Raw genomic sequence first — 26,856 nt, 5'->3', positions numbered from 1 at the left:
ACACACCGCCCCAGACCATGACGGACCCTCCACCTCCAAATTGATCCTGCTCCAGAGTACAGGCCTCGGTGTAACGCTCATCCCTTTTACGATAACCGCAAATCCGACCATCACCCCTGGTGAGACAAAACCGCGACTCATCAGAGAAGAGCATTTTTTGCCATTCCTGTCTGGTCCAGCGACGGTGGGTTTGTGCCCATAGGCAACATTGTTGCCGGTGATGTCTGGTGAGGACCTGCCTTACAACAGGCCTACAAGCCCTCAGTCCAGCCTCTCTCAGCCCATTGCGGACAGTCTGAGCACTGATGGCGTTCCTGGTGTAACTCGGGCAGTTGTTGTTGCCATCCTGTACCTGTCCCGCAGTGGCAGTGGTCTGCCACTGCGAGGACGATCAGCTGTCCGTCCTGTCTCCCTGTAGCGCTGTCTTAGGTGTCTCACAGTACGGACATTGCAATGTATTGCCCTGGCCACATCTGCAGTCCTCATGCCTCCTTGCAGCATGCCTAAGGCACGTTCACACAGATGAGCAGCAACCCTGGGCATCTTTCTTTTGGTGTTTTTCAGAGTCAGTAGAAATGCCTCTTTAGTGTCCTAAGTTTTCATAACTGTGACGTTAATTGCCTACCGTCTGTAAGCTGTTAGTGTCTTAACGACCATTCCACAGACGCATGTTCATTCGTTGTTTATGGTTCATTGAACAAGCATGGGAAACAGTTTTTAAACCCTTTACAATGAAGATCTGTGAAGTTATTTGGATTTTTACTAATTATCTCTGAAAGACAGGGTCCTGAAAAAGGGACGTTTCTTTTTTTGCTGAGTTTATATAACACATTATAACACTTGTCGTAAGCGGTCATAAGTAGTTTTAAATATTCATTAGTAATGACATGAGATGTTATAGCGAGTCATTATAACCGGTTTTCTAACATCTCATGCCGTTACTCATAACTATTTCAAACTACTTATGACAGTTTATGAATGTTATGATATGTTATATAGCTGTTATAAAGGCTTTATTCATAAGGACACCTACATTAAAGCATTACTTAAACTTTTTAATTGGTGTGTAAGTATAGTGTTTAGTGGTGTTGTCGATCCATCATCCAGTATTTTTTATGGACATTGGGGCTGTAAAACAATTGTTGTGAACTGTTTCATGTCTTATTTCTTGAAAGTGTCTTTACATCCGTTTCTCCCACCTATCATCATTGATCAAACTAAGTGTTACTCTGATACATGTTTTGTCATACCCATGGTATATGGTCTGATATACCACGGTTGTCAACCAATCTGCATTCAGGGCTCAATCCACCCAGTTTATAGTAAATGTTACTCTGCATTTAGATTAAGTCTAACAGTCTATCAGCTGACTTATTGATCTTCTGCTGTGTACCGTGGTATCAGTTGATTGGCAGGGCCAGGGAGCATCGATCTGTGTTACTTAGTGTTGGGGTTGTTCCTCTAATGATGTGTAATGATGTGTCAACGGACAGGATCATCGACCTGCAGTCCAAGCTCATCATCGCCATCGACGTGGCCAAGGGCATGGAGTACCTGCACAACCTCACTCAGCCCATCATCCACAGGGACCTCAACAGGTCGGTGGAGGGTGGGGGTCAGTGGGGTTTTGTGTGTGGGGTGGGGGGCATGTGTGTTTTGTGGGGAATTTATACTGGGTCTCACTCTATGTAGAAATGAAGCATAATGAGAGGTAAACATGTTGAATTGAAGCTATAGTGACTATGTGAAATTAAGTGTTTTGAGTTATTCTTCCAATAATGACATTTGCTACTTTTAGTCACAACATTCTACTCTATGAGGACGGGCATGCTGTGGTGGCTGATTTTGGAGGTAAGCAGCAAAATACAGTACCAGTCAAAAGTTTGGACACACCTACTCATTCAAGGGTTAGTCTTTATTATTACTGTTTTACACATTGTAGAATAATAGTGAAGACATCAAAACTATGAAGTAACACATGGAATCATGTACATGTTGTAACCAAAAAAGTGTTAAATTAATCAAAATATATTTGAGATTTGAGATTCTTCAAAGTAACCGCCCTTTGCCTTGATGACAGCTTTGCACACTCTTGGCATTCTCTCAACCAGTTTCATGAGGAATGATTTTCCTACAGTCTTGAAGGAGTTCACACATATGCTGAGCACTTGATGGCTGCTTTTCCTTCAGTCTGTGGTCCAACTCATCCCAAACCATCTCAATTGGGTTGAGGTTGGGTGATTGTGGAGGCCAGGTCATCTGATACAGCACTCTATCACTCTCCTTGGTCAAATAGTCCTCACACAGCCTGGAGGTGTGTTTTGGGTCATTGTCCTGTTGAAAAACAAATGAAAGAACCACTAAGCGCAAACCAGATGGGATGGTGTATTGCTGCAGAATGCTGTGGTAGCCATGCTGGTTAAGTGTGGCTACCACTCTAAATTAATCACAGACAGTGTCACCAGCAAAGCACCTCCATATCATCAAACCTCCTTCTCCATGCTTCACGGTGGGAACCACACATGCAGATTTTTTCGGGGGACACATCAGACCAAAGGACAGATTTCCACCGGTCTAATGTCCATTGCTTGTGTTTTTTGGCCCAAGCAAGTGTCTTCTTATTATTGGTGTCCTTTAGTAGTGGTTTCTTTGCAGCAATTCGACCATGAAGGCCTGATTCACGCAGTCTCCTCCGAACAGTTGATGATGAGATGTGTCTGTTACTTGAACTATGTGAAGCATTCATTTGGGCTGCAATCTGAGGTTCAGTTAACTCGAATGAACTTATCCTCTGCAGCAGACGTAACTCTGGGTCTTCCTTTCCTGTGGCGGTCCTCATGAGAGCCAGTTTCATCATAGCGCTTGATCGATAAGTGCATCGATAACGTCGTCCCCACAGTGACTGTACATACATACCCCAACCAGAAGCCATGGATTACAGGCAACATTCGCACTGAGCTAAAGGGTAGAGCTGCCACTTTCAAGTAGCGGGACTCTAACCCAGAAGCTTATAAGAAATCCCGCTATTCCGTCCGACAAACCATCAAAGAGCGAAGCGTCAATACTGTACTAAGATTGAATCGTACTACACCGGCTCCGATCCTCGTTGGATGTGTCAGGGCTATTATTTCGGACTACAAAGGGAAGCACAGCCGCGAGCTGCCCAGTGACACGAGCCTACCAGACGAGCTAAATAACTTCTATGCTCGCTTTGAGGCAAGTAACACTGAAACATGCATGAGAGCATCAGCTGTTCCGGGCGACTGTGTGATCACGCTCTGCGCAGCCAATGTCGAGTAAGACCTTTAAACAGGTCAACATTCACAGGGCCAGACGGACTACTAGGACGTGCACTCCGAGCATGTGCTGACCAACTGGCAAGTGTCTTTCATTGACATTTTCAACCTCTCCCTGTAATAACTACATGTTTCAAACAGACCATCATAGTCCCTGTGCCCAAGAACACCTAACCTTCCTAAATGACTACCGACCCGTAGCACTCACGTCTGTGGCCATGAAGTGCTTTCAAAGGCTGGTCATGGCTCACATCAACATCATTATCCCAGAAACACTAGACCCACTCCAATTTGCATACCACCCCAAAAGATCCACAGATGATGCAATCTTTATTGCCCTTACACACCTGGACAAAAGGAACACCTATGTGAGAATGCTATTCATTGACTACAGCTCAGCATTCAACACCATAGTACCCTCAAAGCTCATCACTAAGCTAAGGACCCTGGGACTTAACACCTCCCTCTGCAACTGGGTCCTGGACTTCTTGACGGGCCGCCCCCAGGTTTCAAGGGTAGGTAAACAACACAACCGCCACGCTGATCCTCAACACAGGGGCCCCTCAAGGGTGCATGCACAGTCCCCTCCTGTACTCCCTGTTCACTCATGACTGCACGGCCAGGCACGACTCCAACACCATCATTAAGTTTGCAGATGACACAAGAATGGTCGACCTGATCACCGACACTGAGACAGTCTATAGGGAGGTCAGAGACCTGACTGTGTGGTGCAAGGACAACAACCTCTCCCTCAATGTGATCAAGACAAAGAAGATGATTGTGGACTACAGGAAAAGGAGGACCAAGCATGCCCCCATTCTCATCGACGAGGCTGTAGTGGAGCAGGTTGAGAGCTTCAAGTTCCTTGACGTCCGCATCACCAACAAACGAACATGGTCCAAGCACACCAAGACAGTCGTGAAGGGGGCATGACAAGACCTATTCCCCATCAGGAGACTGAAAAGATTTGAGATGGGTCCTCAGATCCTCAAAAGGTTTTACAGCTGCACCATCGAAAGCATCCTGACAGGTTCCATCACTGCCTGGTATGGCAACTGCTCGGCCTCCGACCGCAAGGCACTACAGAGGGTAGTGCGTACGGCCCAGTACATCACCGGGGCCAAGCCTCCTGCCATCCAGGACCTCTATACCAGGCGGTGTCAGAGGAAGGCCCTAAAAATTGTGAAAAACTCCAACCACCCTAGTCATAGACTGTTCTCTTTGCTACCACACGGCAAGCGGTACCGGAGCGCCAAGCCAATGTCCAAGAGGCTTCTAAACAGCTTCTACCCCAAGCATCTAATCAAATGGCTACCCAGACGATTTGCATTGCCCCCTCCCCCTCTCTTCTATGCTGCTGCTACTCTCTGTTATTATCTATGCATAGTCACTTTAATAACTCTATCTACATGTACATATTACTTCAGTTATCTTGACACAAGTGCCCCCGCACATTGATTCTGTACCACTACCCCCTGTATATCGCCTTGCTATTGTTATTTTATTGCTGCTCTTTAATTATTTTATTTATTTTTAATAATTTTCTCTTACAAGAAAATACCTTTTAAAAGTGAGTAAGCATTTCACTGAAAGGTCTGTTGTATTCGGCGCATGTGATAAAAAAAATGGATTTGATTTGATGGTTTTTGCAACTGACGTTCATGTCTTAAAGTAATAATGGACTCTCGTTTCTCTTTGCTTATTTGAGCTGTTCTTGCCATAATATGGACTTGGGTTTTTACCAAATAGGGCTATCTTCTGTATGCCAGCCCTACCTTGTCACAACACAACTGATGGCTCAAACGAGTTACGAAGGAAAGAAATTCCTCAAATTAACTTTTAACAAGGCACACACGAAGAGTGTGCAAAGCTATCATACCACATTATAGCACTTGTCATAAGCTGTGCAAAGCTAGACTCTTTGAAGAATCTCAAATATAAAACATATTTTGATTTGTTTAACACTTTTTTGGTTACTACATGATTCCATATGTGTTATTTCATAGTTTTGATGTCATGCTATTATTCTACAATGTAGAAAATAGTAAAAATAAAGAAAAACCCTGGAATGAGTAGATGTGTCCAAACTTTTGACTGGTACAGTATAAACATACAATATAATGAAGACAGATTACAGTTGGTAAAGTAGCCATTTCCTATAGTGAATTTGTCATAAATGCCCAATAACAGCTAGTTTTCAGATTACATGTCCCTCCCCCTCCCGACTCAGACCATTCCAAGACAGTCCTAGCAAAATGCTTGCTTGAGAAGTTTTTATGGGAAACTAATACAGTAAGGTACTAAATTGTTACAAAGAAGTGATTTGATATTGAAATAAAAATGGCTGCCTCACTAACCTCATTAGAATCTTGAAACCCTTTTTTTTCTCTTTAGAATCCAGATTTCTGTTATCCGAGGTTGTGGACAATATGACCAAGCAGCCAGGGGTTAGTCCAACTTCCTGGTTCACCATACCATAAATGTGTGTGTGTGTGTGTTTAACTATACTTGTGGGGACCAGAAGTCCCCACAAGAATAGTAAACAAACAAATATCTGTCCCAACAAGGTCAAATGCTATTTCTCATAGGTTTAGGGTTAAAGTAGGATTAAAATTAGGTTTAGGGTTCGGAGTTTAGGGTGAAGGTTAGGTTTTGGGATTAAGGTTAGGATAATGGAAAATAGGATTTTGAATGGTTATAAATTGTGTCCCCCCACAAGGTTAATTAAATGTGTGTGCGTGCGAGTGAGTGTGAGTGTGAGTCCGTGCGTTATGCTCCCTGGAGTGAAGCTGAGGAACCATTTGTCCATGGTAGCCAGAGTGTTTTGCGTTGCTAATTTGACTCCTGTGTTGGTGTACAGAACCTGCGCTGGATGGCCCCAGAGATATTCACCCAGTGTACACGCTATACTGTCAAGGCCGACATGTTCAGCTATGCCCTGTGTCTGTGGGAGCTGCTCACTGGAGAGATCCCCTTTGCCCACCTGAAACCTGGTAATCTCTGCATGAATACAAACACACCAAACTGATACTGGTTTGGGAGAATGTGAATGAATGAGTGAGTATCGGATTGTTTCAAGCATGTTATATATGTTGGATTCTCCCTGTCCTCATCAAGCTGCAGCAGCTGCAGACATGGCCTACCACCACATCCGGCCTCCTATTGGCTACTCCATACCCAAACCCATCTCTGCCATGCTAATGAGGGGCTGGAATGTCTGTCCCGAGGTCAGTGTCCTCCTACAATAGATAGTCCCTTGATTCCGTAGAGCGTAAAGACCCCTACATTTATGTGAGCTAAGTTCATATGAACTAAGTTCTACGTATGCTAAGTTCATATGAGCTAAGTTCATGTGAGCTAAGTTAATGTGAGCTAAATTCATGTGCTAAGTATGCTACACTCATGTGAGCTAAATGCTACGAATGCTAAGTTCATGTGAGCTAAATTCATGAGCTAACTATACTAAGTGCTACGTATACTTACATATGAGCTAAATTCATGTGAGCTAAGTTCATGTGCTAAGTATGCTACACTCATGTGAGCTAAGTGCTGGTGCTTACTAATAAATTAACATAAAGGGGTGGAACAGGGCTGCAACCCACCAAACACTTTCTATGTCTACCCTACCTGCACTCACCTGTGCTGTCTATACTGCCTCATTAATTACTATTGTTTTCACTTTCTCTTGCATAATTCAACAAGTGTGTCAATAGCAGGATACCCTTGGATTAAAAATCAACACGCTTGACTCTATATTATACCCATCTAAACATACATTTAATTGTTTGCGAGATCAGACATAATATCACTATAATCCGAGTGTTCATTTTCGGAAGTTGCTTAAATTTCAGCGGAACTAATTTGTATACATTTCAACTGTATTAATTATTGCTTTTTCCAATTCCACAAAAAATGAACACACATCAAAATAAAGTTCTTTCTTCTCTTTCTTGTGATGTTAGTGTTGAGACGATGCATTAAATCCCAGACAAAGCATTATCGTTCTTATAGATTTAATGGAAAGACAATCTACTGTATTCCATTGAGCCCATTTCAGCCATTACCAGGGTGTTGTCGTGTCTTTGGCATCATTAAAACTGAAGACATATTTATCAAATAACTCTCTGTAATTATTATTACGCGATTAAACTGATTAATCGTGTAACTGTAATTAACTAGGAGGTTAATATTCAGATTACAAAGATATAATTTTCCTAATATAACTTTCAGATATTATAATATCTGATCTATTAGTCTTCTGATTCATGACGTATTAGTTACCTCACGTCAGTCTCATTCCAAACGTCGTAAATTGTTGGTTATCTGCACGAACCCAGTCTTCACTATGAGTCATCCATACATCAATTGTCTTAAAATAATTTATTTACTAACTAAGTAATTCACAGAAATGCATAACAAACAGTAGATATCGTTACAAGAAATGATAGAGGAATGTGCCCTAGTGGGCTAAACCGGCATGGTGACTTGTTAGACAAAAGGGGAGTGGGGGAGGCTGAGAAGACACTACAGAGTTAATAATTATAACAATTGAAATGCTAAACCTTTGCACATGAACGCTCACTCATTCGGGAATAATTTCAATCAATATATATATTTACACTCAGTGTGTCGTCGGAATCTTTGTTGAAAAGTTTGTTTCTGTTGGAGAGTTTGTCCGCGCTCTCTCTCTCTCTCTCTCTCTCTCTCTCTCTCTCTCTCTCTCTCTCTCTCTCTCTCTCTCTCTCTCTCTCTCTCTCTCTCTCTCTCTCTCTCTCTCTCTCTCTCTCTCTCTCTCTCTCTCTCTCTCTCTCTCTCTCTCTCGTGGTTAGGATGGATAGTTCAGAGTGACATTCATTCATGTCATTATAGGACAGATGTTTCGTCGGTCTTCGCGTTCAATGATACCGAGTTCCTAGCTGCAGACTACTAATTAATATCAAAGACTTGTTCTTATTCTGTCGGAATCGATAGTCTAAGAGTTTAACCACGTGGTATGGTTAAAGTTCAGAAAGAGGAATGCATGGTCTCCAACCTTTACCCATCTCGTAATTGAAGTCAGCTCGGTCTGGGGATAGAAAACCAAAGTGGGGGTTTTATTTGGGACATAGAAAATGGCTGTCTCATGACGCCAGGTCTTGTCTGTGTCCCTGGGGGCGTGCCAAGGACTTAGTTAAGACTCCAAAGGGAATTGGAGTTTCCTTCATTAAACAGTCCAAAATCACATTACACAATTTCACAAACAGTTCCATCCTTATTCATTCATTTTATACAACCATTTAGATGTAAGTCTCATAGCTGAGACTCTTCTATAAACATGATTATGGTAATGTTGCCGTATTGTCTCTCATGAGTTTCACAAAATTGTACCAAACGGACCAGTTCTTCACCGATCTTTTATACCTTCTCCAGAACATAAATGTCGTTCGGTTTTCCAGTTCTGTGAGGTGGAAGAACTCCTTTGTTCTCTATGAAAACTCACTCTCTCTCTATACTGGGGCCATGAGGCAGGATCTTCTTATAGGAATTTACGACCTCTTCTGACCACAGCAGCCTGGGTGTGGGAGACAGAGATAGGGGGATGGTGCATAGAAAACCCAAAGAGGGCAACGTCATGACAGTGTCTACAGTGAAGTAGGATCTGGCTCTGTGTTTGTTGTCTTGCAGTGAAGTAGGATCTGGCTCTGTGTTTGTTGTCTTACAGTGAAGTAGGATCTGGCTCTGTGTTTGTTGTCTTGCAGTGAAGTAGGATCTGGCTCTGTGTTTGTTGTCTTACAGTGAAGTAGGATCTGGCTCTGTGTTTGTTGTCTTACAGTGAAGTAGGATCTGGCTCTGTGTTTGTTGTCTTACAGTGAAGTAGGAGATGGAAAGCCTGCTTTTTAAGCAGAGTTCACCTTTTATTCATGTGTGGGTAGATCCACATGACCAGACAGACAGACAGACTGAGGAAGCACAGCTGTATGTGTGGTGTGTGTGTCTTTTTTCTGTGAAGAGTGTTTAAAGGTTAAGTAATCCTATTTTATCTCCTCCAAATCAGGATAGACCTGAGTTCTCTGAGGTGCTGGCCACACTAGAGGAATGCCTATGCAATGTGGAGGTATGGTGTTTTTCTATAGTATGTGAATCTACACCAGAGTGGGAATAAACACATAGATGCATGCTGCTTACACTTTCAGGAAGTTCACCGGTTCCTAGCTTTCTTGTCTGTCCATGTGACACTTGTTGATGATAATGTCATACATGTATGTGTGTGATCCACAGTTGATGTCCCCAGCCTCCAGTAACAGCAGTGGGTCCCTGTCCCCCTCTGGCTCTTCTGACTGCCTGGCGAGGGGCAGTCCTGGTCGGAGTCACGTGGCTGCCCTCCGTTCCCGCTTTGAACTGGAGTACGCCCTCAACGCCCGTGCCTACGCAGTCTGGACTCAGAGGTAGGGCTTCACTAGCCTGGTCATTGCCTGGTGTTGATAATGACCATAGGAGTTGGCTACACAGCACACACCCATCTGGGACCAGGCTAGTATATCATATAGTCTTCTCCACACACCCATCTGGGACCAGGCTAGTATATCATATAGTCTTCTCCACACACCCATCTGGGACAAGGCTAGTATATCATATAGTCTTCTCCACACACCCATCTGGGACCAGGCTAGTATATCATATAGTCTTCTCCACACACCCATCTGGGACACCAGGCTAGTATATCATAAAGTCTTCTCCACGCACCCATCTGGGACACCAGGCTAGTATATCATATAGTCTTCTCCACACACCCATCTGGGACCAGGCTAGTATATCATATAGTCTTCTCCACACACCCATCTGGGACACCAGGCTAGTATATCATATAGTCTTCTCCACACACCCATCTGGGACACCAGGCTAGTATATCATATAGTCTTCTCCACACACCCATCTGGGACCAGGCTAGTATATCATATAGTCGTCTCCACACACCCATCTGGGACCAAGCTAGTATATCATATAGTCTTCTCCACACACCCATCTGGGACCAGGCTAGTATATCATATAGTCTTCTCCACACACCCATCTGGGACCAGGCTAGTATATCATATAGTCTTCTTCACACACAGATGACCACAATACAGAGAGAGTGGATTAGAGAGTTTCACTGAAGGAGTTTCAAATGTTTCTCTCTTTTCTATTAGGGCATGTTGACCTTTGTCTCCATCTCCATCTCTGTCTCTGTCTCTATGGCCTATATACTGGATTGCTAAGCATAACCAAGTTGAGTGTAAAGGCCAGTACTAGTAGGAATTCCATGGACATCATGTGTGGGCCTGTAAAGTTGTGCTTTGTTGCCGCGGTAGCACTCGCCTTGACCCACTGTTTGAGCAATAACGTGTACAACACTAGAGACGCTTTACTGCAACAGTTAGAGGTGGAGTTGCCCGGATATTGGTCAGGGAAAACAAAGACAAGCAAATCTGATAAAATCTTTCTATGCATTCTGACTAAGGCCTAAAGACTCCGCTGGTGTCCAGCCCTGTAAGCCTGTTTGGTGTGTGTGTGTGGTTGAAGAGAAAAGGGAGTACATCGGGAGCCTGGCATCGGTCTCCAGGGACACAGTAACTGAAGTTAGATTTGTGTGTGTTCTCTACTGCTGAAGTCTCTGCCTGTTAGAAATGTCCTGGCAGACTGGCAGTTAATCAAACGTTTCATCCATTTTGTTTATTTTAGGTCTAGAAGTGAGATTGTGGTTATTAGGTCCTGTGCTGTTACACAGGGGGTCATGCTAGATTCATCAGAGGACATCTAACTCTGCCTCCTCAATCTTTCATTATTTTAAAGAGATCATTATACAAAATGTGTCCGTAATCATTTGGTGCAGATTGTCGTATTATGTAGTAGAGGTTGATTCTGTAAACAGAATCACTATATTCAGCCTTATAACAGCTCATGTATGTTTTATTTTCAGCGAGGGACGACGTGATTCCCAAGGTCCGTCTCTGGATGAACTGAGGAGGAATATGCAGTTTCCACCTATTGACCGAAATGGTAAAAAGCATATTACTTATCAATCCTATACCGGTATTATAGAACTTCATCATTTGAAATGGAGTACAGCCGGTTGGGTAGAATGTACACCAAAGCTGGTGTTGGTGTGTGTTGGAAAGGAACTGGCTGTGGATCAGCCCCTAACCCCCGACCTCTGTGTCCTATCTCCTTCAGGGTATGTGTCAGACCCTATGAGCACCATGCGCTTCCACTCCAACTGCAGCAGCAATGGCAGCTTCGAAGACAGCAACTAACTAACATAGATGGGAAGTCTTCCAGCTCTACTATGCACTATTACTGTAGTTCATAAAGCCATAACCTTATTTCTAAGTTTATCGCATAGACATGTTGGTTGATCTAGTCTTGAGTATAAGATATATATATATATATATATATATATATATATATATATATATGTGTCGTTATGCGTATTTCCTAAAGCTATTTACTACTTTCTGTGTTTATGGTGTTGAACTGTTTGAATAGATTTGTGTGGTTTTTATATCTGGTAAATATTTTTGGGATAAGAGGCCTTTTTGGGGGTTTTGAGAATGTTTCATACCACCTGTATAGTCTACTCAATAGAAACATCTTGAGCGTCAGAATGCTCAGGCAATTTGTGCTATTTACTTTCAATAAAATAGAGAAATCATTGAGTTTCATTCTATAGGATTTGACAGTGATAAACAGGATGAATCCTAACCAAACAAAACTAAATACAGGATTCATAATGAATGGCATATGAATAAATAAATTATCCAAGAATATTTAGAAGTAGAGTTATTAGGCTGCGTTTACACAGGCAACCCAATTCTGATCTTTTGCCCAATTTTTGTCAAAATATCAGATCTGATTAAAGACCAATTGGTGGAGAAATATCAGAATTGGGATACCTGTGTAAACACAGCCTTAGAGGTGTTAGCAGCAACATATGTTTTGACACAAACGGTTTCCTACATAAGACATTTCACAATTTCACCAATTGTTATTACTGTATGTGTAGTTATGTAGCCATTTGTTGTATGTTCTATGTACGACATGCACTGTTTTCAAATGCATTGGGTGTGTCACGTTCGCTATCTTCGAACTCCCGATCATAAATAAACCAAGGCGCAGCGTGCATGGAATTCCACATCTTTTTAATGGAAATTAAACTCACCAAAACAACAAACATGAGGAAACCGTGACGTTCTGTGGCTGCTCAAAGGCAGCTACACAAAAACAAGATCCCACAACTGAAGGTGGGAAAAAGGGCTGCCTAAGTATGATTCCCAATCAGAGACAACGATAGACAGCTGCCTCTGATTAGGAACCATACTCGGCTCAACACAAAGAAATAGACAAACTAGATTGCCCACCCCACATCACACCCTGACCTAACCAAACTAGAGGAAAATAAACGTCTCTCTAAGGTCAGGGCGTGACAGGGTGATTATATTTCAATGTATGTCCATTTCAATTGGATTTGAAAATCCTCCAAAGAAAATAAAATGTGATTCCTTGACTGACCGAAATTGAGATGGGTGAAATTGAATGTAATTGCAGAGATACCATTTCTGCCATCAGATACAGTACAGATAAAGTTGTAAATCTTTAACACAAAAGTAATCACAATTTAAAATATGGAAATCTAAATCTTCTTTCTGTATATATGCCAAGCAAAACTATAAATACAACATGTAAAGTGTTGGTTCCATGTTTTATGAGCTGAAGTAAAAGATCCCAGAAATGTTCTATACGCACAAAAAGCTTATTTCTCAGAAATTTTGCGCACAAATTTGTTTACATCCCTGTTAGTGAACATTTCTCCTTTACTATGATAACCCATCCACCTGACAGGTGGCATATCAAGAAGCTGACTAAACAGCATGATCATTACACAGGTGCACCTTGTGCTGGGGACAATAAAAGGCCACTCTAAAATGTACAGTTTTGTCACACAACACAATGCCACAGATGTCTCAAGTTTTGAGGGAGTGTTCAATTGGCAGGCTGACTGCATGTATGTACACCAGAGCAGTTGCAAGAGAATGGAATGTTAATTTCTCTACCATAAGCCAATGGCGTTTTTAGAGAATTTGTCAGTACGTCAAACCAACCTCAAAACTGCAGACCACGTGTATGGCGTCATGTGGATAAGCGGTTTGCTGATGTCAACGTTGTGAACAGAGTGCCCCATGGTAGCGGTGGGGTTATGGTATGGGCAGGCATAAGCTACAGACAACGAACACAATTTCGTTTTAGCGATGGCAATTTGAATGCACAGAGATACCGTGACGAGATCCTGAGGCCCATTGTCGTGCCATTCATCTGCCGCCATCGCGACATGTTTCAGCATGATAATGCACAGCCCCATGTCGCAAGGATCTGTACACAATTCCTGGAAACTGAAAGTTTTTCCATTGCCTGGGGGTTTAACATTATTTTTGAACGACTACCTCATCTCTGTACCCCACACATACCATTATCTGTAAGGTTCCTCAGTCGAGCAGTGCATTTCAAATACCAATTCAACCACAAAAACCAGGGTGGTTTTCCAATGCCTCACAAAGAAGGGCACATATACAGTTGAAGTCGGAAGTTAACATACACCTTAACCAAATACATTTAAAGTCAGTTTTTCACAATTCCTGACAATTAATCCTATTAAAAATGCCCTGTCTTAGGTCAGTTAGGATCACCACTTTTTCTTAAAAATGTGAAATGTCAGAATAATAGTACAGAGAATGATTAATTTTAGCTTTTATTTATTTCATCACATTCCTAATGGGTCAGAAGTTTACGTACACTCAATTAGTATTTGGTAGCATTGCCTTTAAATTGCTTCACTTGGGTCAAACGTTTCGGGAAGCTTTCCACAAGCTTCTCACAATAAGTTGGATGAATTTTGGTACATTCCTCCTGACAGAGCTGGTGTAACTGAGTCAGATTTGTAGGCCTCCTTGCTCGCACACACTTTTTCAGTTCTGCCCACAAATGTTCTATAGGATTAAGGTCAGGGCTTTGTGATGGCCACTCCAATACCTTGACTTTGTTGTCCTTCAGCCATTTTCCACAACTTTGGAACTATGCTTGGGGTCATTGTCCATTTGGAAGACCCATTTGCGACCAAGCTTTAACTTCCTGACTGATGTCTTGAGATGTTTCTTCAATATATCCACTTAATTTTCCTCCCTCATGTTGCCATCTATTTTGTGAAGTGCACCAGTCCCTCCTGCAGCAAAGCACCCCCACAACATGATGCTGCCACCCCCGTGCTTCACAGTTGGGATGGTGTTCTTCGGCTTGCATGCCTCCACCTTTTTCCTCCAAACAATGGTCAAACAGTTCTATTTTTGTTTCATCAGACCAGAAGACATTTCTCCAAAAAGTACAATCTTTGTCCCCATGTGCAGTTGCGAACTGTAGTCTCGCTTTTTATGGCGGTTTTGGAGCAGTGGCTTCTTCCTTGCTAAGCGGCCTTTCAGGTTATGTCAATATAGGACTCGTTTTACTGTGGATATAGATACTTTTGTACCTGTTTCCTCCAGCATCTTCACAAGGTCCTTTGCTGTTGTTCTGGGCTTGATTTGCACTTTTCACACCAAGGTACGTTCATCTCTAGAAGACAGAATGCGTCTCCTTCCTAAGCGGTATGATGGCTGTGTGGTTCCATCAAATCAAATCAAATTTATTGATATAGCCCTTCTTACATCAGCTGATATCTCAAAGTGCTGTACAGAAACCCAGCCTAAAACCCCAAACAGCAAGCAATGCAGGTGTAGAAGCACGGTGGCTAGGAAAAACTCCCTAGAAAGGCCAAAACCTAGGAAGAAACCTAGAGAGGAACCAGGCTATGAGGGGTGGCCAGTCCTCTTCTGGCTGTGCTGGGTGGAGATTATAACAGCACATGGCCTAGATGTTCAAATGTTCATAAATGACCAGCATGGTCAAATAATAATAATCATAGTAGTTGTCGAGGGTGCCACAAGTCAGTAACACAAGAGTAAGTGTCAGTTGGCTTTTTCATAGCCGATCTTTGAGAGTATCTCTACCGCTCCTGCTGTCTCTAGAGAGTTGAAAACAGCAGGTCTGGGACAGGTAGCATGTCCAGTGAATAGGTCAGGGTTCCAGCAGGTCTGGGACAGCAGGTCTGGGACAGGTAGCACGTCCGGTGAACAGGTCAGGGTTCCATAGCTGCGGGCAGAACAGTTGGAACTGGAGCAGCAGCACGGCCAGGTGAACTGGGGACAGCAAGGAGTCATCAAGCCAGGTAGTCCTGAGGCATGGTCCTAGGGCTCAGGTCCTCCGAGAGAGAGAAAGAGAGAAAGAGAGAATTAGAGAGAGCATATTTAAATTCACATAGGACACCGGAAAAGACAAGAGAAATACTCCAGATGTGACAGGCTGACACTAGCCCCCCGACACATAAACTACTGCAGCATAAATACTGGAGGCTGAGACAGGAGGGGTCAGGAGACACTGTGGCCCCATCCGATGAAACCCCCAGACAGGGCCAAACAGGTAGGATATAACCCCACCCACTTTGCCAAAGCACAGCCACCACACCACTGGAGGGATATCTCCAACCACCAACATACCATCCCGGGACAAGGCCGAGTATAGCCCACAAAGATCTCCGCCACGGCACAGCCCAAGGGGGGGCGCCAACCCAGACAGGAAGACCACGTCAGTGACTCAACCCCCTCAAGTGACGCACCCCTCCCAGGGACGGCATGGAAGAACACCAGCAAGCCCGTGACTCAGCCCCCGTAATAGGGGTAGAGGCAGAGAATCCCAGTGGAAAGAGGGGAAACCGGCCAGGCAGAGACAGCAAGGGCGGTTCGTTGCTCCAGCCTTTCCGTTCACCTCACACCCCTGGGCCAGACTACACTTAATCATAGGACCTCCTGAAGAGATATGTCTTCAGTAAAGACTTAAAGGTTGAGACTGAGTCTCCGTCTCTCACATGGGTAGGCAGACTATTCCATAAAAATGGAGCTCTATAGGAGAAAGCCCTGCCTACAGCTGTTTGCTTAGAAATTCTAGGAACAATTAGGAGGCCCGCGTCTTGTGACCGTAGCGTACGTGTAGGTATGTACGGCAGGACCAAATCGGAAAGATAGGTAGGAGCAAGCCCATGTAATGCTTTGTAGGTTAGCAGTAAAACCTTGAAATCAGCCCTTGCCTTAACAGGAAGCCAGTGTAGGGAGGCTAGCACTGGAGTAATATGATCAAATGTTTTGGTTCTAGTCAGGATTCTAGCAGCCGTATTTAGCACTAACTGAAGTGTATTTAGTGCATTATCCGGGTAGCCGGAAAGTAGAGCATTGCAGTAGTCCAACCTAGAAGTAACAAAGGCATGGATTCATTTTTCAGCGTAATTTTTGGACAGAAAGTTTCTGATTTTTGCAATGTTACGTAGATGGAAAAAAGCTGTCCTTGAAACAGTCTTGATATGTTCTTCAAAAGAGAGATCAGGGTCCAGAGTAACGCCGAGGTCCTTCACAGTTTTATTTGAGACGACTGTACAACCATCCAGATTAATTGTCAGATTCAACAGAAGATCTCTTTGTTTCTTGGGACCTAGAACAAGCATCTCTGTTTTGTCCGAGTTTAAGAGTAGAACGTTTGCAGCCATCCACTTCCTTATGTCTGAGACACAGGCTTCAAGTGAGGGGAAATTTGGGGCTTCACCATGTTTCATTGAAATGTACAGCTGTGTGTCATCCGCATAGCAGTGAAATTTAACATTATGTTTTCGAATGACATCCCCAAGAGGTAAAATATATAGTGAAAACAATACTAGTCCTAAAACGGAACCTTGAGGAACACCGAAATTTACAGTTGATTTGTCAGAGGACAAACCATTCACAGAGACAAACTGATATCTTTCCGACAGATAAGACCTAAACCAGGCCAGAACTTGTCCATGTAGACCAATTTGGGTTTCCAATCTCTCCGAAAGAATGTGGTGATCGATGGTATCAAAAGCAGCACTAAGATCTAGGAGCACGAGGACAGACGCAGAGCCTCGGTCTGATGTCATTAAAAGGTCATTCACCACCTTCACAAGTGCAGTCTCAGTGCTATGATGGGGTCTAAAACCAGACTGAAGCATTTCGTATACATTGTTTGTCTTCAGGAAGGCAGTGAGTTGCTGCGCAACAACTTTTTCAATTTTTTTTTAGAGGAATGGAAGATTCGATATAGGCCGATAGTTTTTTATAATTTCTGGGTCAAGATTTGGCTTTTTCAAGAGAGGCTTTATTACTGCCACTTTTAGTGAGTTTGGTACACATCCGGTGGATAGAGAGCCGTTTATTATGTTCAACATAGGAGGGCCAAGCACAGAAAGCAGCTCTTTCAGTAGTTTAGTTGGAATAGGGTCCAGTATGCAGCTTGAAGGTTTAGAGGCCATGATTATTTTCATCATTGTGTCAAGAGATATAGTACTAAAACACTTTAGTGTCTCCCTTGATCCTAGGTCCTGGCAGGGTTGTGCAGACTCAGGACAACGGAGCTTTGGAGGAATACGCAGATTTAAAGAGGAGTCCGTAATTTGCTTTCTAATGATCATGATCTTTTCCTCAAAGAAGTTCATGAATTCATTACTGCTGAAGTGAGAGCCATCCTCTCTTGGGGAATGCTGCTTTTTAGTTAACTTTGCGACAGTATCAAAAAGAAATTTCGGATTGTTCTTATTTTCCTCAATTAAGTTGGAAAAATAGGATGATCGAGCAGCAGTGAGGGCTCTTCGATACTGCACGGTACTGTCTTTCCAAGCTAGTCGGAAGACTTCCAGTTTGGTGTGGCGCCATTTCCGTTCCAATTTTCTGGAAGCTTGCTTCAGAGCTCGTTTATTTTCTGTATACCAGGGAGCTAGTTTCTTATGACAAATGTTTTTAGTTTTTAGGGGTGCAACTGCATCTAGGGTATTGCACAAGGTTAAATTGAGTTCCTCGGTTAGGTGGTTAACTGATTTTTGTCCTCTGACGTCCTTGGGTAGGCAGAAGGAGTCTGGAAGGGCATCAAGGAATCTTTGGGTTGTCTGAGAATTTATAGCACGACTTTTAATGCTTCTTGGTTGGGGTCTGAGCAGATTATTTGTTGCGATTGCGAACGTAATAAAATGGTGGTCCGATAGTCCAGGATTATGAGGAAAAACATTAAGATCCACAACATTTATTCCATGGGACAAAACTAGGTCCAGAGTATGACTGTGGCAGTGAGTAGGTCCAGAGACATGTTGGACAAAACCGACTGAGTCGATGATGGCTCCGAAAGCCTTTTGGAGTGGGTCTGTGGACTTTTCCATGTGAATATCACCAAAAATTTGAATATTATCTGCGATGACTACAAGGTCCGATAGGAATTCAGGGACCTCAGTGAGGAATGCTGCATATGGCCCAGGAGGCCTGTAAACAGTAGCTATAAAAAGTGATTGAGTAGGCTGCATAGATTTCATGACTAGAAGCTCAAAAGACGAAAACGTCGTTGTTGTTTTTTTTGTTGGTAAATTTAAATTTGCTATCATAAATGTTAGCAACACCTCCGCCTTTGCGGGATCCGCGGGGGATATGGTCACTAGTGTAACCAGGGGGTGAGGCCTCATTTAACACAGTAAATTCATCAGGCTTAAGCCATGTTTCAGTCAGGCCAATCACATCAAGATTATGATCAGTGATTAGTTCATTGACTATAACTGCCTTTGAAGTGAGGGATCTAACATTAAGTAGTCCTATTTTGAGATGTGAGGTATCACAATCTCTTTCAATAATGGCAGGGATGGAGGAGGTCTTTATACTAGTGAGATTGCTAAAGCGAACACCGCCATCTTTAATTTTGCCCAACCTAGGTCGAGGCACAGACACGGTCTCAATGGGGATAGCTGAGCTGACTACACTGACTGTGCTAGTGGTAGACTCCACTAAGCTGGCAGGCTGGCTAACAGCCTGCTGCCTGGCCTGCACCCTATTTCATTGTGGAGCTAGAGGAGTTAGAGCCCTGTCTATGTTCGTAGATAAGATGAGAGCACCCCTCCAGCTAGGATGGAGTCCGTCACTCCTCAACAGGCCAGGCTTGGTCCTGTTTGTGGGTGAGTCCCAGAAAGAGGGCCAATTATCTACAAATTCTATCTTTTGGGAGGGGCAGAAAACAGTTTTCAACCAGCGATTGAGTTGTGAGACTCTGCTGTAGAGCTCATCACTCCCCCTAACTGGGAGGGGGCCAGAGACAATTAGTCGATGCCGACACATCTTTCTAGCTGATTTACACGCTGAAGCTATGTTGCGCTTGGTGACCTCTGACTGTTTCATCCTAACATCGTTGGTGCCGACGTGGATAACAATATCTCTATACTCTCTACATTCGCCAGTTTTAGCTTTAGCCAGCACCGTCTTTAGATTAGCCTTAACGTCGGTAGCCCTGCCCCCTGGTAAACAGTGTATGATCGCTGGATGATTTGTTTTTAGTCTAATACTGCGGGTAACGGAGTCGCCAATGACTAGGGTTTTCAATATGTCAGAGCTAATGGTGGGAGGCTTCGGCGTCTCAGACCCCATAATGGGAGGAGCAGAGACCAGAGAAGTCTCGGCCTCTGACTCCGACTCGCTTAATGGGGAGAACCGGTTGAAAGTTTCTGTCAGCTGAATAAGCGACACCGGTTGAGCATTCCTACAGCGTTTCCCTCCAGAAGCCATGAGAAAGTTGTCCGGCTGCGGGGACCGTGCGAGGGGGTTTATACTAACGTTACTATCTGTACTTACTGGTGGCACAGACGCTGTTTCATCCTTTCCTACACTGAAATTGCCCTTGCCTAACGATTGAGTCTGAAGCTGGGCTTGCAGCACAGCTATCCTCGCCGTAAGGCGATCGTTCTCCTGTATATTATAAGTACAACGACTGCAATTAGAAGGCATCATGTTAATGTTACTTAGCTTCGGCTGTTTGAAGTCCTGACGAACCATGTCCAGATAAAACCTCCGGGGTGAAAAAGTTGAACGAAAAAAGTTGAGTGAGGGAAAAACAAAAAATATACGGTAATGAAAAAGTAAAAACCGTGAAGTAGTCAGGTAGCAAAGTAAGATCGGCAACAAAACGCACAGCAGCACGTAAACAAGTCTGCAAGTTGTGACATCTGTGCTGTTACGTGACACATAAGGCTTCCATTGGCTCTCTAAAGCGTTCAGAAAGTGGAATGACGTGTCTCCTGTCTCTGGGCAAAGTACAGCAGCAGAGTTTGTAAGTGGCCTGCCTGGGGACAGTGAGACTGAGATGCGCGTTCACAAGACTTCTCTATTTTTTTCTTTCAGTCTTTGAATGAATACAAAGTTGTCCGGTTGGAATATTATTGCTATTTTACGAGAAAAATAGCATAAAAATTGATTTTAAACAGCGTTTGACATGCTTCTAAGTACGGTAATGGAATATTTTTACATTTTTTTGTCACGAAATGCACTCGCGCGTTACCCTTCGGATAGTGACCTGAATGCACGAACAAAACGGAGGTATTTGGATATAACTATGGATTATTTGGAACCAAAACGACATTTGTTGTTGAAGTAGAAGTCCTGGGAGTGCATTCTGACGAAGAACAGCAAAGGTAATCCATTTTTTTTTTGGTGGGTGTCAAATTAGCTAGCCTGTGATGGCCGAGCTATGTACTCAGAATATTGCAAAATGTGCTTTCGCCGAAAAGCTATTTTAAAATCTGACATAGCGTTTGCATAAAGGAGTTCTGTATCTATAATTCTTAAAACAATTGTTATGTATTTTGTCAACATTTATCATGAGTAATTTAGTAAATTCACCGGAAGTTTTCGGTGGGTATGCTAGTTCTGAACATCACATGCTAATATAAAAAGCTGTTTTTTGATATAAATATGAACTTGATTGAACAAAACATGCATGTATTGTATAACATAATGTCCTAGGAGTGTCATCAGATGAAGATCATCAAAGGTTAGTGCTGCTGTGGTTTTGGTTTTTGTGACATATATGCTTGCTTTGAAAATGGCTGTGTGATTATTTTTGGCAGGGTACTCTCCTGACATAATCTAATGTTTTGCTTTCGCTGTAAAGCCTTTTTGAAATCGGACAATGTGGTTGGATTAACGAGAGTCTTATCTTTCAAATGGTGTAAAATAGTCATATGTTTGAGAAATTGAAGTTATAGCATTTTTGAGGTATTTGTATTTCGCGCCACGCGATTCCACTGGCTGTTGACTAGGGTGGGACGCAAATGTCCCACTGGCCCAGAGAGGTTAACTTGGCAAGTCAGTTAAGAACAAATTCTTATTTTCAATGACAGCCTAGGAACAGTGGGTTAACTGCCTTGTTCAGGGGCAGAACAACAGATTTTTACCTTGTCAGCTCGGGGATTCGATCTTGCAACCTTTCAGCTACTAGTCCAATGCTCTAACCCCTAAGCTACCTGCCGCCCCTACACTCTAAGCACTAAAGTACCTGTCGCCAATACACTCTAATCAATTGGCTACCTGCCACCTCTATACCACTGTATTTTCTTTTGTACGAAAATATTATTTATTTCATTTGTTTTACATTTCCATCATCACAACATTAGAGTTTATAATAGGTGATTTGTTCAAAACATTCAAGTTTCTTTTGCTGTAAATAATTGTTTATTTTACATTTCAGGAAATAAAGCAATGTTAATTCTGTTCTTAATTTGTTTCGTTTTTTCCGTATAAAATAAAACAAATTACCGATAAGAATATCGTTAAAGTACCGGATCGATAAACAGTATCGGTAAGAGTAGTAATACCGTTAAAATCTTAACTATACCCATCCCTAGTTATTAAGGATTGGCCAGTATACATGATTTATAATGTTTCAATAACACTTTATTTTAAGGTTCACGTATTAGCCACTAATTTGTTAGTTTATAAGTGTGTATATATCAGTCACTTAAAAGGCCTTTATTAGGTCTCATTAGCCATGTATTAGGCCTTAATTTAAGCATTCTTATTCAAACATTATAAGTCACTTATAACTGGCCAATCCTTAATAACCTAATTATTAGCTATAATAACGGCATATTAATAGTTAATAAAGAGCAAGTTACACAAGAAACAGACTAGTAAGCTGTCTCAAGGTGAGACAAATAAGGGCATTGTTCCTCAATATTTGTACCCTATTCTAACGTGTTCAATAACATGCATACACACAGTACAAACATGAATACATTCTCAACGGTGTTTAAAAGAAAGCACAGATTTTCTTTATATACATTTCAAAACAAAAGATTGGAATCTACCATTGGAGTGGCGCTACAGTCTGACGCACAGGTCATAGATCATTGAAATGAAATCAGTCTTTTATTCTCTGTTCAATAGTCTTTTACCGTCTCCTCACTGTGCTGTTAGTGATCAGTCCATGCGTTGTCCTTGAGCAGTAGAGGTGAAACTAAGACACACACTAACTCACCATCAGTTTTTACTTGGCTCTACTTGTTGACTGTGATAAACCAAAAATAACACAGTCCCCATAGAGGGAGGGATTCCTCTTTTTTTTACCTCAGTCTTATCTGATGTTTGAAAATGTATCTTATTACATCAAAACAAGCTGGCCATTATGTTCCAGAAAGATGAAGGACTCTACATACTGAATATGATTTGATCTAATCTGTTACAATGGGTCATACAGTTAAGATAGCCATAAATAGCTTATTGGCATCATTGCATTGAAGTGGGATGTTAATTCATGGCAACATAGTGTAACAAGAAAGCATTCCATTCAAAAATGTAATCTGATTAAAAAGCCAAGACTGTTTTAAGTGAGACATAGGCATTGGTCTAAAGCCGAAAAAGAAGTCATTTACATGAGCACCACCCAATAAAGATGACGCTTAATAATACACATTTACAAATAGGCCTATATCTAAAAAATACATACAGCCTAATGAGATACAGTACCAGTCAAAAGTTTGGACACACCAACTCATTGAAGAGTTTCTTTATTTTTTGACTATTTACTACATTGCAGAATAAAAGTGAAGACATCAAAACCATGAAATAACACGTGGAATCATGTAGTAACCAAAAAAGGGTTAAACAAATAAAAATATATTTTATATTTGAGATTCTTCAAAGTAGTCACCCTTTGCCTTGATGACAGCTTTGTACACTCTTGGCATTCTCTCAACAAGCTTCATGAGGTAGTCACAGGGAATGCATTTCAATTAACAGGTGCGCCTTATTAAAAGTGAATTTGTGGAATTTCTTTCCTTCTTAATGCATTTGAGCCATCAGTTGTGTTATGACAAGGTGGTGGTGGTATACAGAAGATAGTTTATTTGGTAAAAGACCAAGTCCGTATTATGGCAAGAACAGCTCAAATAAGCAAAGAGAAACGACAGTCCATCATTACTTTAAACATGAAGGTCAGTCAATATGGAACATTTCAAGAACTTTGAAAGTTTCTTCAAGTGCAGTCGCAAAAAAACATCAAGCGCTATGATGAAACTGGCTCTCATGAGGACCGCCACAGGAAAGGAAGAACCAGTTACCTCTGCTGCAGAGGATAAGTTCATTAGAGTTACCAGCCTCAGAAATTGCTGCCCAAATAAATGTTTCAGAGTTCAAGTGACAAACACATCTCAACATCAACTGTTCAGAGGTGACTGCGTGAATCAGGCCTTCATGGTCGAATTGCTGCAAAGAAACCACTTCTAAATGACACCAATAAGAAGAAGAGACTTGCTTGGGCCAAGAAAGACAAGCAATGGACATAAGACCAGTGGAAATCTGTCCTTTTGTCTGACAAGTCCAAATTTGACATTTTTGGTTCCAACCGCCATGTCTTTGTGAGACGCTGAGTAGGTGAACGGATTATCTCTGCATGTGTGGTTCCCACCGTGAAGCATGGAGGAGGAGGAGGTGTGATGGGTCTTTGCTGGTGACATTGTCGTTGATTTATTTAGAATTCAAGGCACACTTAACCAGCCTGGCTACCACAACATTCTGCAGTGATACGCCATCACAGCCGGTTTGCGCTTAGTCGGAGTATTCTTTGTTTTTCAACAGGACAATGACCCAACACACCTCCAGGCTGTGTAAGGCCTATTTAACCAAGAAAGAGAGTGATGGCATGCTGCATCAGATGACATGGCCTCCACAATCACCCGACCTCAACCAAATTGAGATGGTTTGGGATGAGTTGGACCGCAGAGTGAAGGAAAAGCAGCCAACAAGTGCTCAGCATATGTGGGAACTCCTTCAAGACTGTTGGAAAAGCATTCCAGGTGAAGCTGGTTGAGAGAATGCCAAGAGTGCAAAGCTGTCATCAAGGCAAAGGGTGACTACTTTGAAGAATCTCAAATATAAAATATATTTTGATTTGTTTAACCCTTTTTTAGTTACTACATGATTCCACATGTTATTTCTTAGTTTAGATGTCTTCAATATTATTATACAATGTAGAAAATAGTAAAAAAATAAAGAAAAGCCCTCAAATGAGTAGGTGTGTCCAAACTTTTGACTGGTACTGTAACTTTACAGGTCCTTCAGAAAGTATTCAGACCCTTATTAATCCAGTGCTAGCCTCTCTACACTGGTTTTCTCTTAAGGCAAGGGCTGATTTCAAGGTTTTACTGCTAACCTACAAAGCGTTACATGGGCTTGCTCCTACCTATCTTTCCAATTTGGTCCTGTCATATATACTTACACGTACGCTATGGTCACAAGACGCAGGCCTCCTTATTGTCCCTATATTTTCTAAGCAAACAGCTGGAGGCAGGGCTTTCTCCTATAGAGCTCAATTTTTATGGAATGGTCTGCCTATCCATGTGAGAGACACAGACTTGGTCTCAACCTTTAAGTCTTTATTGAAGACTCATCTCTTCAGTAGGTCCTATGATTGAGTGTAGTCTGGCCCAGGAGTGAGAAAGGTGAAAGGAAAGGCACTGGAGCAACGGACCGCCCTTGCTGTCTCTGCCAGGCCGGTTCCACTCTCTCCACTGGGATTCTCTGCCTCAAACCCTATTACAGGGGCTGAGTCACTGGCTTACTGGTGCTCTTCCATGCCATCCCTAGGAGGGGTGCGTCACTTGAGTGGGTTGAGTCACTGCCGTGATCTTCCTGTCTGGGTTGGCGCCCGCCCTTGGGTTGTACCGTGGGGGAGATCTTCGTGGGCTATACTCGGCCTTGTCTCAGGATGGTAAGTTGGTGGTTGGAGATATCCCTCTAGTGGTGTGGGGGCTGTGCTTTGGCAAAGTGGGTGGGGTTATATCCTGCCTGTTTGGCCCTGTCCGGGGGTATCGTTGGGCGGTGCCACAGTGTCTCCCGACCACTCCTGTCTCAGCCTACGGTATTTATGCTGCAATAGTTTATGTGTTGGGGGGCTAGTGTCAGTCTGTTATATCTGGAGTATTTCTCCTGTCTTATCCGGTGTCCTGTGTGAATTTAAGTATGCTTTCTCTAATTCTCTCTCTCGGAGGACCTGAGCCCTAGGACCATGCCTCAGGACTACCTGGCCTGATGACTCCTTGCTGTCCTCAGTCCACCTGGCCGTGCTGCTGCTTCAACTGTTCTGCCTGCGGCTATGGAACCCTGACCTGTTCACCGGATGTGCTACCTGTCCCAGACCTGCTGTTTTCAACTCTCTAGAGACAGCAGGAGCGGTAGAGATACACTGAATGATCGGCTATGAAAAGCCAACTGACATTTACTCCTGAGGTGCTGACCTGTTGCACCCTCGACAACCACTGTGATTATTATTATTTGACCGTGCTAGTAATCTATGAACATTTGAACATCTTGTCCATGTTCTGTTATAATCTCCACCCGGCACAGCCAGAAGAGGACTGGCCACTCCTTATATCCTGGTTCCTCTTTAGGTTTCTTCCTAGGTTCTGGCCTTTCTAGGGAGTTTTTCCTAGCCACTGTGCTTCTACACCTGCATTGCTTGCTGTTTGGGGTTTTAGGCCGGGTTTCTGTACAGCACTTTGTGACATCAGCTGAAGTAAGAAGGGCTTTATAAATTAATGTGATTGATTGATTGACTTTTTCTACACTTTGTTACGTTACAGCCTTATTCTAAAATGTATTAAATTCTTTTGTTCCTCATCAATCCACACACAATACCCCATAATGACAAAGCAAAAACAGCTTGTTTAAAACATATCTATTTTTTAAATATCACATTTACATAAGTATTCAGATCCTTTACTCAGTACTTTAATGAAGCAACTTCTTTTGCGATTACAGCATCGTGTCTTCTTGGGTATGACGCTACAAGCTTGACACACCTATATTTGGGGAGTTTCTCCCAATCTTCTCAGCAGATCCTCTCAAGCTCAGTCAGGTTGGATGGGGAGCGTTGCTGCACAACTATTTTCAAGTCTACCGAGATGTTTGATCAGATTCAAGTCCACTCAAGGACATGCCGCTGAAAAACATCCCACCACCATGCTTCACCGTAGGGATGGTGCCAGGTTTACTCCATACTTGACGCTTGGCATTCAGGCCAAAGAGTTCAATCTTGGTTTCATCAGACCAAAGAATCTTGTAAACTCCAAGTGGGCTATCATGTGCCTTTTACTGAG

General features: G+C 42.7%; 1 protein-coding gene across 1 annotated transcript in view; it reads left to right on the top strand.

Moving 5' to 3' along the window:
* The window catches only part of tnni3k (TNNI3 interacting kinase), a 53,458-nt gene extending 41,781 nt beyond the window's left edge, over positions 1 to 11,677 (top strand). Inside the window, exons 17-25 of the mRNA XM_014149515.3 lie at positions 1,494 to 1,598; positions 1,799 to 1,851; positions 5,691 to 5,743; positions 6,157 to 6,289; positions 6,414 to 6,523; positions 9,331 to 9,390; positions 9,555 to 9,721; positions 11,233 to 11,312; positions 11,487 to 11,677. Of these exons, the coding sequence (XP_014004990.1) occupies positions 1,494 to 1,598; positions 1,799 to 1,851; positions 5,691 to 5,743; positions 6,157 to 6,289; positions 6,414 to 6,523; positions 9,331 to 9,390; positions 9,555 to 9,721; positions 11,233 to 11,312; positions 11,487 to 11,566 (841 nt within the window). The 3' untranslated portion in view covers positions 11,567 to 11,677. The remainder of the gene's footprint in view (positions 1 to 1,493; positions 1,599 to 1,798; positions 1,852 to 5,690; positions 5,744 to 6,156; positions 6,290 to 6,413; positions 6,524 to 9,330; positions 9,391 to 9,554; positions 9,722 to 11,232; positions 11,313 to 11,486) is intronic.
* The last annotated feature ends 15,179 nt before the right edge of the window (positions 11,678 to 26,856 follow it).

This window comes from Salmo salar, chromosome 16 (genome assembly GCF_965601325.2).
Source record: "Salmo salar chromosome 16, fSalSal1, whole genome shotgun sequence".
NCBI classification, from domain to species: Eukaryota; Metazoa; Chordata; class Actinopteri; order Salmoniformes; family Salmonidae; genus Salmo; species Salmo salar.
Note: the sequence above shows the minus strand (reverse complement) of the source record. Positions and strands in the feature narration are given on the sequence as shown.